Here is a 12,500-nt window from a genome sequence, read left to right on the forward strand (position 1 = left end):
GGCGTGTCAATATATGGAGATTAAGTTATAAAAAATCCTAACATGTTGAAAAACTTTGTGCATAAATTCTCATTTCCTCAAATATCATTGTGTACAACCGAGAACAAAGGACACTCATATGCTTTTAAGACAGAGTGGTCAGGCTATAAGAGCATGAAGAAATCCTTAACTGACCTTTAGGAAGCAATGCCAAGGTCTGTAGCCCTTTAAAATGTATTAAAAAATTGAATGAATGATCCTGTTTTTAAATAAAACCTATTTCACACCAGTTTGAAATGTATAAAACAAATACTAACACACTGAATAGATTCTTGTAGATTCAAAATCATTTATGTTCCCTTTTATTAATACTAGATACCAAGTCTGCAACCTAAAGTCACTCACTGATTGTTTCCATGGAGGTGTGTGGACCTGTTATGCTGTTCTTTTGAGAACCAAAAGTATAGAAATTGACCTAAGGTGTTTTTGCTGGTCCTTACAACTTTCTATTAATCTATTTTACTGAACAAAGAGACATAAAGGGCCAAAATTCTATGTTTTGTTACTTAAAACAGTTGCATTTTTGCATGATCGTGTTCCAAACTTTCTTTACTACAGTTAAAAAGGCCAATTTTGTTACTGTGCCTGTTAGACTGACGTGTAAATTAGCTCCGTTTTCACTGTGATTCATTCAAAAACAGTCTGCGAATGTATGGGACAAACTGTTAACCCTTGTGTGGTCTTGGGGGCTGTGGGACCCATTTTAATGTTTACCAAAAGAAAAAATAAAGTGATTTCTTATTATTGCAACCTCAGATTCTTGTTCTCTGTGAAGAACATATAAAATAATCAATTTTCAGTGCCTTCACTCTGTTCACCCCACACACGTTTATATTACCCATGTGGTGTTGGGGTGAAACTGTGGGGAATAAAAGTGTGGAGGTGCTGTGTCCTTCACTCTGTTCTCCTCCTACATGGCCTGCTGATAGTGTGTGTGTGTGTGTGTGTGTGTGTGTGTGTGTGTGTGTGTGTGAGAGAGAGTGGGTGGACAACATGGACAGGCTGCTGACTGGCTACAGCTGCTAAAGGAGAACCCTACACATCTGTTATTTTTACATAAACTGTTCTGGCTGTATTGATTTAAAAAAAATCAATAATGTGGTGGGTCCACTAGACCACTGAGTAACAAACACCACACATGGGTTAAATTAGGACTGAAACTTTTAGCAACACTGAAAAACAGACTTCGACTTCATCCCTGGATCCAAGATGCAATGATATTTACTTCCTGACAGCCAGGAACAGCACACCATTTAAACATTTCCCCATCTCGTGCCTGAACAACTGACTGTCTACAGTGACAACACGTATCACTTTATCATAGGAAAGATAAACTGCTTCAGGCTGATTAGCTGATATACATATATGTATAAATGTATTCATGGTTGTGACATCATAACCATGATATGTTCAAAATGGGCTGTGTTTGCAGCTAACTTTTTATATATGGACTGGGGAGCGAACAGTGTACATTGAACTACAGCCTGTGGGGATGTGTGTGTGTGTTAAATCTGACGAGTGTGGGGAGGCTTGTATGAGTATTAGTGTGTGTTGGTTCTGCTTCAGAATGGAAATAAACTCAGAGCTTTCCCTCCTGTCTCCACTGACACAGCAGCAGGCTGCACAAAACCAGGAAATGGGAAGCTTGAACGTTGAGTTTATTCAGGAATAATAAACAATGCCCATTCTGCACTCAGGCACAATTATTCCTTTTTCCTGTGAGACAGCCGTCTGACTAAGACGTCCGTCAAGAGGTAGCTCTGGTCACTGGACAAGCCAGTTCTAGAAGATCAAGCCTTGCTGTATGCTACATGTACAAGGTGTACCTATTGCTGACAATGGTGTTTAAATGCACACTAACAGCCACATAATCTCCATTAAAAGCGCTGCAGAGAAAAGGCCCACTCCAGAGCAGCCAGACATGAGCCTATGGTCAGCATGAGTGATGCCACACATCAACTAGAGTGGCATAAAAATCCCACTATTGGGCTATGGAGTAGTGGGATGATGGTAGGTGATGAATCACCTTGGAAAACCTTTGGGGTGAGCACCGTTTGTGGTCTAGAACTAATCATCCAACATCAGTACCTGACCCTCACCAATGCTCTTGGGGCTAAATGCAATTAAATCCTCACAGCAGTGTTCCACGTTTTTCTAGAGTAAAGTCTGTAGAGTCTCTAAAGAGTAGGGGAGCAAGCAACAGTTGGTTGGATACTTCTAGACTGGACAGAGCAAAATTAAGCCTAAGTCCAGACCAAAATCTAGACTTTTCAAAGGAGAATCAGCATTGGGATTGCAAATTAGTCCAAGAGTAGGTTTATTTGATGTCCACAAACTGACCCATAGTTCCTGAATGTACAGAACCTGGATGGAGAGATAAGTCAGGAAGAAGTTGGGCTTGTCCAGTTACTCTTCCTCATCTTACTATTTGGGCCAGCTTCCCCAACCCAAATCAAGCTTAAGCCTAGATTTAAAGAATTTTCAATGGTCAATCAGCACTGATGTTTTAATTTAGACCAAAGCTAAGCTCAATCCATGTACAAGAAAACTGACCTCTTGAGTATCCCTTTGTTCTTCAGGATCAACCCTAAATGTGCATCTATACTGCCATCTACTGGCTACTTGGAAAAACTGTTGAACTAATGCACCTGCCAGCACTCTAACATCTGGACCAGAACAAGAGCTAAGATTACTTAGAAACAATACAGTTCCCTCAACTCCCAATAGCTCACTTCTCCACAAGGTAGTTGCGCAGCCCCCTAACCAGCCCTCCGACGACGGTCTTTATGCGAGGAGTGAGGATGGCCTGGGACACGTGGAAGCTGCCGTATTTAGCTCTCTCTCCCAGTGTGGTCTCCAGGAACTGGATAAGCTTGGTGGTGTCAGTGGTGTTGGCCCACGGGGCTGGGATTTTACTTCCTGGCCACAAAACTGGACAGCCCTTAGCAGATGGGTGATGATAGAACACCAAGACCTGTGAGATACATCATCACATATGTGAGAGAGACATAAGGCAAATAGATCATTAAAAGAAACAAATCTAAATTATAAGATGCATCACTGTAGCTTTCGCTTCAAGTCATATACGCCATATGTCCAGAGGTTTCCTAATGCTTCTGTAATTTCCATAGAAAAGCACTGCTAATAGAACGGGATGCTCTGGAGGAGCCGCACATTCGCCAAGTGCCAATTGTGGGAGGGGTATAAAGCCCCCAGCAGTGGGCTGAGGAGCAGTGGAACTGCGTTCTCTGGTGTGATTGAGCTCCATCCAGCACCTTTTGGACGAGTTAGAGTGACCTAGAACTATTCGTCCAACATCAGTACCTGGCCTAACTAATGCTCTTGTGGCTGAAAGCAAACAAGTACCCACAGCAAAGTTCCAAAATCTAGTGTAATACCTTCCCAGAAGAGCAGAGGCTGTTACTGCAGCAAAGGGTGGCCAAATTCCCTATTGCTATTAATATCTTTGATTTCAGAAGAAACATTGATTTCTACAAATGTTTGGATGCAGTGTAGCAGTGATAAACAAATAAAGAAACTGTAAACAAAAAAATTTCTCATATTTGCTGACTGCACCATTCCCATCAAAATGCTGATTAAGGAGCAGATAGAACTGGCCATGTCACATCTTGTTGAGCAGAGGGAGGAAGTGAGACCTTAATCTTGCAGAGATTACGGTCAGCACACAGCAGGAAGGACTGATCTTTGCCCTGGGTCGAGCCTGCTTCAAGTATAACCCACCAAAGAGACATATCCTTAACCTGGGACAAAACATTTTGCCTAAATAATGACTGGACATTTTTCTTTTTCCCAGCTCTTCTTAAAAACACAAGCTTTTTTGGCCCAAAGTGCTGATGAGTGCTTACATCTCACAATGATTGGGGTTTGGGCAGTAGGGTCAAGTTCTTCTGTCAGTTGTTTCTTCAGTTTTGCACATTCTGCAAAAACACCCAGACCTAAAAAGCTTTCTATTTAATGTATTAAAGTCAGCGTTTGGCATAAGACTTTGAAAAGGTTGTGATGTCTAAATACACCAATCAGGCATGACATTATGCCCATTACACTCATTGACCATTTTATCAGCTCCACTTACTGTATAGCTCCACTTTGTAGTTCTACAGTTACAGACTGTAGTCCATCTGTTTCTCTGATACTTTGTTAGCCCCGTTTTACCCTGTTCTTCAGTGGTCAGGGTCCCCATGGACCCTCACAGAGCAGGAACAATTTAGGTGGTAGATCATTCTCAGCACTGCAGTAACACTGACATGGTGGTGGTGTGTTAGTGTGTGTTGCGCTGGTACGAGTGGATCAGACACAGCAGTGTTACTGGAGTTTTTAATATCTTAGTGTCACTGCTGGACTGAGAATAGTCCAGCAACCAAAAATATCCAGCCAACAGCATCTTGTGGGCAGTGTCCTGTGACCACTGGTAAAGGACTAGAGGATGACCAACACAAACTGTGCAGCAGCAGATGAGCTGTCGTCTCTGCCTTTACATCTACAAGGCGGACTGACAAGGAGCGTCTAATAGAGTGGACAGTGAGTTGACACAGTGTTTAAAAACTCCAGCAGCACTGCTGTGTCTGATTCACTCAAAAACAGGGTAAATACACAATTCATCATTTAAATTCTTGCTTTCCTGTAATCTTCTTTCAGGATGTAGTGACTTTTGCCCACCTGGAAAAGTGTTTTCTTTATCATTTTTGATTGTTAACGCGCACCAGTGGGCAGGAAAAAGGAAAGTTATATCATGATTATATCATGTGTTACCTTCCACTCCCACCCCCACCTAACTCTGTTAGCTCAGAGCTCAGAGACCCTCCCAAATGCAGCGCTGTACGAGACGGAAGGAAAATGTGTTATGATTTCCAATTCACGTAGACTTGAAGCAGACGCAAACCCACGTCGCTGTCCAAACAAACAACACGTATCTACAACACGTGTTATCTGTTAGTATAAGTTGATTTCTACTGGTCCATTCATCATGAGGTTTTCACACAATATAAATGAGAGCTGCTTCAAAATACTTCGAAAAATAAAAATAGGCAAAGTGCTTTGCTTTCTGGACAATAATGACATTTAAAAACCTTTTGAAATGCTAGGTGCCCCCCAGGCCTTCTGGACCACATGTGGTCCAAATATCTGAAAGGATTGAGTGCTGACATCACAGGGGTGTTGCTTTGAGATCAAGTACTTTTGTCAGTTGTTCCTTAAGTTTTGCAGCTTTTGCAAAGTCCCCAAACTTTTGATAGGCAGTAGCATATTCCACTGAGACACAATGAAATCTACCGTAAGAATGTTTTCCGTTTTGGGTCTGCGAGCTGCCCCGGAAGTTCAATTAACTTAATAATATCATGGGATTTTTGGAGCTCTAAATACACATACAAGCATCAAACTGCTTCACAGTAAAAGTGGAAGTCCACTGACATCCACTGATACATCTCTAACCCTACAGCGCTGAACACTCTAACTGCCTCCAGATTCCCACTAATCTCTTCAACGTCTTTCCCTAAGACTTTTACACTGACCTGCTCTTCTGCTTACAGCCTGAAATAGACATGAGCACACTTGCAAAGCCTGCCCCTCTGACAGTAAGTGAGTAAGTGGGGAAGTTTATTTTGGTTAAGTGTGAAAAGTGAAGTATGGAAACGGGAAACGGTGGCTTGAGAAGTGAGTTACTTTCAAAGTGAAGCCTCACTCTCTAATCGCTTTCAATTCGTGACCCATCCTCTTTGGTTTGTCAAAGACCGTTAATCAATGCCCATCAATGGACAAGCTCTTCATCTTGACCACCTGAACTCTAAGAGCATCACACTGGATGCAAAGCAAAAAGGCGTTAACAGCACAGTTCACAGTGTTGGTGATAGGAACCAGACGTCCAAAGAGTTTAATGCCTCTAAAAACGGTCTCCCAGAGTCGTTATTATATCATATTATACTGAAATGATTACAGCTAAATTCTCAAGACAGTTTTACAATAGATTTGTGGCCTAAAATGTATTTTAATCCATTTATTTTTATCCATTCACAGTAGAGAGATACATCCAGGGCTTTTGACCATTATTAAGGAGTGTAAGGTCACCAATGTATTTCATTATATTGTGAGGTCTATTGCAATGTCTAGCACTAAAGCCACAATACAGAACTACGACCATCTCGTCCAGGCCTAGTTACTGACTTGAATAGGACAAGTTGTAGCAGGCCCATTACCTGGTACTTCTTCTCCCACATATAATCCAGAGTGATGTCCTCCACCACGTTGATCTTGCAGAGCTTGGATCCAAAAACCTCTTTCAGCATGTTGATGAGATAGCAATGGTGGTCCTCCTCCATGGCGTAGTGGTGGTTGAAATCCAGAAAGACGACCTCTTTGCTGTGCGTGTTGAGGAAGTTGTTAATGTCCATGAGCCCATCTCGCACTTTGTGGCCAAACAGGCCATGGATGAAGTAGACCTCACAGCCTTCCTCACCCGGCTTTGAAGAGACACGGAGGTCAAAATAGCGAATGCCGCCCTCCAGCTGTTCTCTGAAGGTGAGGTTCTGAGTCATGGACCACTTCTTCATCACCTTCTTGGCCAACAGACGGAAAATCATGGCCAGGTGCTTGACGAATGCCTTCTGATCAGGGCCAACCGGAGCGTTCTCATCCACCCAAAAGCTGAAGGAGTCGTGGGATCCTACAATGACAAAGTGGAGATCACAAACAGAACCAATATCAATATCCTGGTTAGTGATAGGAGTAACATAAGACTGAGGTTATTCTACCACATTTACACCTTTTCAAAAAGTACAAAAGTAACAGTTCAAAAACAGCTTGAAAAACTTGTAGAACTGCAGCATCAGTCAGTACAGGAGCTGAGGTTTAGGCTCTACTCTTCTCTTTTTGATGAGGTTTAGGCTAAAAATGTAAGCAGATGTCAGCAGATGTACGGGTGCGAATGTAACAGAATGAAACGATACATAAAAAGCAGGCAGTCACTTAATGTGAATGGCTAAAATGAGAATAAATTACTAAAGTGAGAATGGATTACTTTCCTCATAAGTACACTTAGGGAAGAGTTTTGAAAATACACAGGAATATACAAACCCATCAATTTTACTGAAAGACACTTAAGCTTAAAACTAGCTTTTAATACAACATGCATCATATTATGTAAAATAAAGCACAGCACTGCATCATTCAAACTTAAGGGTTTGAAAGAATTCATCATTCTGAAGAAAACAGTGTATCTGGTAACTTTGGTGACTTTACAGGAGAAGAAAAAAACATACTTTACTTTTAATGTAAGTCAATGGAACCAGACGTCTTTCCAAGTCATTTTGGGCTGTTTCTTTTGGTCCATTCTTCATGAAACTCTTTCGTCCCCTCCCCTCTGTACCCTCCATCTCATTTATCTACCTTACACACATACACACACACACACACACTTTCTAAGCCACTTCCTGGAGCCTATCCCAGCGGTCATTGGGCGGAAGGCATTATAGAACCTTATCTACCTTAGACTCACAAATTGCATATATATTAATGTGTACGGCTGTATTACTATTACAAAAACTGTCCGTTGGAAATGGCATTACTGGTCTATATTAAGGTGTGTGTTGTGTATACAACACCTGTGTAAATGTGATGTGACATTAAACATGATTTGAACAGTGTTCTCTCCCTACAATACCCAGTATGCATTGTGTAAATAACACATACAACCGGTGGCGACCCCCCTCCCCTCCCCTCCCCCAAATGCCATTAAGAAATCCTTTGATGTACCACTAAGGAAGAGGCTAATAAATACAAATACAGTTGTGCTTGACTTCCCCGGCAGAAACATTAGCTATTTGGCATCCTTCTGCATTAGCCAGCCAGCATGAAAACAAACAAACAAACAAACAAACATTTCAAACAGCCCATCCTCATGTATCCAGCCCAAAGTGCTTGTAGCTCCTCACACCTTCAAGATACATCAATCACCAGGAGGGGATTTTCCAAGCCTTTAAACCAGAAAATCTCACTCTCGAGATTGTGGCAGCGAGTGAGTAGGCATGCTTACAGCAGATGTGACCGTGGTTAAATGTTTCACTTTTGCCAGATTGTCCCTTTAATATGACAAATATTTCAAACAAGTGAGAGATAAAAAAGAAAAGGCCCTGGTATAAAATGATAACCTAAAAACCATTGTTGCTGACACTGTATTAGATTAACATTATTTACTAAATAAATTACAAAGTGTACCTAAAGAAAGGAAGGCTGGAAAAATAAGTAAATAGGAAAAATCAGTGACGATAAGCGGAATTGTGTCTTAGACTCTGCTTAACCATCACTGGGCTGCCCCCAAAAACGCTGAGCAAAACAGCAGTGGACCACTAGCTTTGCCATCAGTGGGCCAACAGTGGCCCACAACCCTCTTGCCATCTGGGTAAAAAGGATCATTAGAAACCAATAGGATTAAAACCTAATGGTTTTGCTTACTAATGGGAATATGCTTGTTTGCAATAAAGACCACTGGCTTCCTATAGAACACCTTTAGATCTCATTAGGAAGCCACTAAATGCATTTAGAATTAGCCAGTGGTCACCTGTTAAAGCATTAGGATCCTTCACATGGTGATATCAACCCATTCAAAAGCCAAAACCAACAGAAACAATGGCTTAATGGCTTATGTTTTTTTTTGTTGTTGTTGTTGTTTTTGGCAGGGTAACCAGTTAATTCTGTTATCATATTTTATTGTGTGTACTAGATCAAATAAAGGGCTGCTTCGGAGGCTACAAAAAATCATTTAAGAGTGTATATTAGTGTATATATAATATTACATATTATCTGATATGAAAAAATAGAGCTAATAAACAGAATTCCCCACAGGAATTCCCCACAGGAATACTCTCTCAGTGTTCTTCTCACAAAATAAGTACAGTTGAATTCTTCCATCAGTACTAACAGCCTGGACTGAGTCATAACAAATAACAGCAAGAAAATAAGTCATTTAAGTACAAATAACTTGAGGGCTTTCACTCTATGTCAAAAATGTACACTACCTTTAGTAGTGCACTTATTAGTGCAGCATGTACTATGTAGGCAACAGTATTGGGTTTTGGACGCAGCCAACTAGCTCAACGCTACTCGTTTCTAAGCAGAAAGGCCCCACCTGGCACGGCCAGGTACTTCAGCGGCATGGCCGTTAGCGTCGGGCACAAAGAGGCCATCCAGTCCGCGTTGCGGTCGTTGCCGGTCGGTCTAGTCTTCATGTTGACCCGGATTATCTCACCGCAGCGTGTCAGCAACAGCATTCACTTTTCCATTTGAACTCCGACGACCACTTACCCACCCACTCGTAGGTCATACTCGCCTAATGAGTGGCTAAATGTCTGGCGCTGAGGCTCCTGAGGGCGGACTGAGCGCTACTGAAGCAGGTAACACTGAGTGGTGGCATGGCGGCGAGCTAACGCTTCCTCTGACCACCTTAATCAGCTTAATCCCAAATTACAGCTCCTCATCCTCCTCCCGGCTTCCACTCTCAGGCTGAGAAGTCCTCGGGGAGAGGTGTCTTTGGATTAGCCCTGTAAAACACACGGAGAGCCTAGAATATTAGTTTTATTCGTGTAAATTAGCCTCCTAATAGTCTGCTTAGTGAGTAGAAGTCATCAGGTAACACGGGAGACTTGTTTGCTCTCTAGGCTACTCTTTGTAAATGAGCAAAATTACATACTGTAAATAGTAAATTACATACTGTAAATAGCCATTTCTATTCATTCTAAAGTAGTTTCATGAGGAAATAAAAGAACAGCTGCTGTTGGAACAAAACAAATCTCCAAAATGGTAACTTTACAGGGGAAGAAAAAAACCAACTGTACTTCTAATGTAAGTCAATGGAACCAGATTTTTTCCCAAGTTTTTTTTGGCCATTTATTTTGGTCCATCCTTCATGAAATTTGCACACATTATAAAGGCCCACATGCATTTTCAAATTATGTCAAAAACTGAAAATCGACAAAAATGGAGATACAAGGTTTTGTTCCGACAACAGCGACATATATATTATATAACTTTTTATCATTGCTGTCAGAACAAAACACATTCATTTTGTCCTTTCTATTTTTATTTACACAATTTGAAAATGCTGGTCTTCACAATGCATATGATACAATATATATATATATATATATATATATATATATATATATATATATACACACATATGCAATTTCTTAGTTGTGTATTATATGCAATTTTATCTATGCAATACATAATTTGAATGTGTTTATATATGCATTTAGTTTCATGTTTAATTCATTATTTTATATTTAGGTATTCATTATTTTCCTGCTAATATTGAAAACTGTTGCAGTTACAATTGTAATTTTGCACAGTTCCACTCATTTTTCACTCACTAAGACGTAAACAAAGCCATTCAGGGCGGTTTGTTGTGAAATGCTGTAGAGTCTATTTGCTCTTAGTTGTGGCGACAGGAACCAGATGTCTGCCGTGTTCGGTGTTCTCAAAAACACGCATCAGAGCAAGCTGTGCATGAAACGGCTACTGATATATTGCTTATGATATTGTTTTGTGATGAAATTCGAGTCTAAAATAGGAGTGAAATATGGTTTTGGCCTAAAACGTATTTTTAAAAAATACATTCATGATGAACAGACTGTTAATGCAAATTACTACTAGATTTCCAGCGATTTTACCACCGTCAATATCACTTTAAAAAATGTCTATCTCTGAACATTTCACTGTTTCACATCAGAAAACTCTGAATGGATTTGTTTACGTCTCAACTGAGCGACTAATGCAGAAAAATTGAAAGATCTGTGGACTATGGACTACAATGATTGCAGGTTGCTCAGCTTATAAAGCTGCAAAGGTATAGCCATGTATACATGTAAGAAAATCGAAGTACTTTTTATGTCATAGTCATAAGAAGTGGATGGTTACAGCTTCGGGAAAGTCAGTCAGTATGCAGTGGGGTGAGTTGAAAGTAGATGTGTTCAGTTTTCACACCTGAAACGGCCACAAACTTGCATACCAGACAAAAGTGACCACTGTTTCCCCTCTTGGCAAGTCATCACATGGTTGGAACTTGTGAAAGTTTACTGATGCATTAGTACATCCAAAAATACAGGGTACGGTCAGCAAGCTGAGTAAAACAATCAGAGCAAACAAATGCCCTAATAATAGATGAAAGGCGCGAGGCAAACAATGGAAATTAATCACAATGGAAAAATGACTGTAGAAGTACACAAGAGGAAGAGGTTCAAGTGGAACGATGCACCGGTTCATCTTCCAATTCAATAACCTCAGAACCGGGTAATTGAAAACTGGTAATATATTTAGGATATGTAATGCATGTATATATGCACTGCCTTTATTTATGAGCTGTTCACTGTTTTAATTCTGTAAATATGCACACGCGCACAGACACACACATATGAACTTCCTGTGTGAAAGTTTCAGATGACGTTGTGGCTCGTTGCCACAGTCTGTCCGATGTGGAGTGGAAATAATGCAGTTTTAGCAAAGGGCACCTCAAGCTTTCGGAATGTGGGTTTGAAGCAGCGCCCATTCTGCTTTTTTCTTTCTGAGCTCACAACTCTTCTTCTCAGACTTAACTGGAGAGGTGTGTGCAGGGGGGGCCCTGGCTACTTCATCCCCAAATTCAATGGGGGACATGGGGCTCCCCATCTATCATGGCCCCATCAGCAGGCAGAGGTGCGAGGAACTCCTGGGCAGGAAGGGCAAAGATGGATCATATCTCATAAGGGACAGCGAAACCATCCAGGGAGCTCTATGTCTCTGCGTTTAGTGAGTACTGTCTTCCTGTACTTGTCTGGCTCTCTGCATATGTGGTCGTATGCAGAAGTCTGAACACATGGCTTCTTCTGTTCATTTTTTAAGTGGTAATAAGTTCAAGACGTGCTCTTTAGAGAACGCTCTTGGTTATGAGATTTTCCTGCACAGGCTCTCTTTACTGTAATCTGAATTGAACATACTGGAACAAAAATAAAATAGAATAGAAATAATAGGAAATGTCAAATGTGCCATAACCTTTGCACAGGCCATATTTCACAGACCTTCCCCAAAATATGTTCAATGTTAAACATATGTTAAATATGCTTTAAAAGTGTGCAGAAGCCAGTTCTTTGTAGAGGATGTCTTTATTTTCACTCAACAAAACTGAGGGCGCTTAAACTTTTGCACGCGGCGGCATGCTGTCACAACTGTAAAATAATTGCCTGATCCCAATCATTTGTGTTGTTTGCAGTTATTTAAGCCAAACACGATCAATTTCCGCAGTTGTTATTCACGATAGTATGTCTATATTGCAACAAACAGCAGGCCAAGCGAAGGCATGGAAATAAACGAAGCCCGTTTACTAAGACACGTCGTGGGTCTTAAGAAAACAACATGTTCTAACCTCTGACTGACCCAGGCTGTAATGTTGGTTCGTTTGAGCTCAAGCTGTTCCTCTC

At 40.9% G+C, this 12,500-nt stretch overlaps 2 protein-coding genes across 4 annotated transcripts in view; one reads left to right on the forward strand and one right to left on the reverse strand.

Moving 5' to 3' along the window:
* Positions 1-9,348, reverse strand: part of plcxd2 (phosphatidylinositol-specific phospholipase C, X domain containing 2) — a 10,420-nt gene extending 1,072 nt beyond the window's left edge. Inside the window, exons 1-4 of one of the 3 annotated variants that reach the window (XM_017686943.1) lie at positions 9,176-9,262; positions 7,316-7,437; positions 6,249-6,715; positions 2,772-3,013 (exon numbers count right to left, since the gene is read on the reverse strand). In XM_017686943.1, the coding sequence (XP_017542432.1) occupies positions 2,772-3,013; positions 6,249-6,715; positions 7,316-7,424 (818 nt within the window). In that variant the 5' untranslated portion in view covers positions 7,425-7,437; positions 9,176-9,262. Of the gene's footprint in view, positions 1-2,771; positions 3,014-6,248; positions 6,716-7,315; positions 7,438-9,175 lie in introns of all 3 variants that reach the window. The other 2 variants (XM_017686942.1, XM_017686941.2) reach the window with 2 other exon arrangements.
* The window catches only part of si:ch73-264p11.1 (uncharacterized protein LOC100000923 homolog), a 10,310-nt gene continuing 7,030 nt past the window's right edge, over positions 9,221-12,500 (forward strand). Inside the window, exons 1-2 of the mRNA XM_017686944.2 lie at positions 9,221-9,440; positions 11,634-11,832. Coding sequence (XP_017542433.1) covers positions 9,392-9,440; positions 11,634-11,832 — 248 coding nt within the window. The 5' untranslated portion in view covers positions 9,221-9,391. The remainder of the gene's footprint in view (positions 9,441-11,633; positions 11,833-12,500) is intronic.

Source organism: Pygocentrus nattereri, chromosome 24 (assembly GCF_015220715.1).
Source record: "Pygocentrus nattereri isolate fPygNat1 chromosome 24, fPygNat1.pri, whole genome shotgun sequence".
NCBI lineage: Eukaryota > Metazoa > Chordata > Actinopteri > Characiformes > Serrasalmidae > Pygocentrus > Pygocentrus nattereri.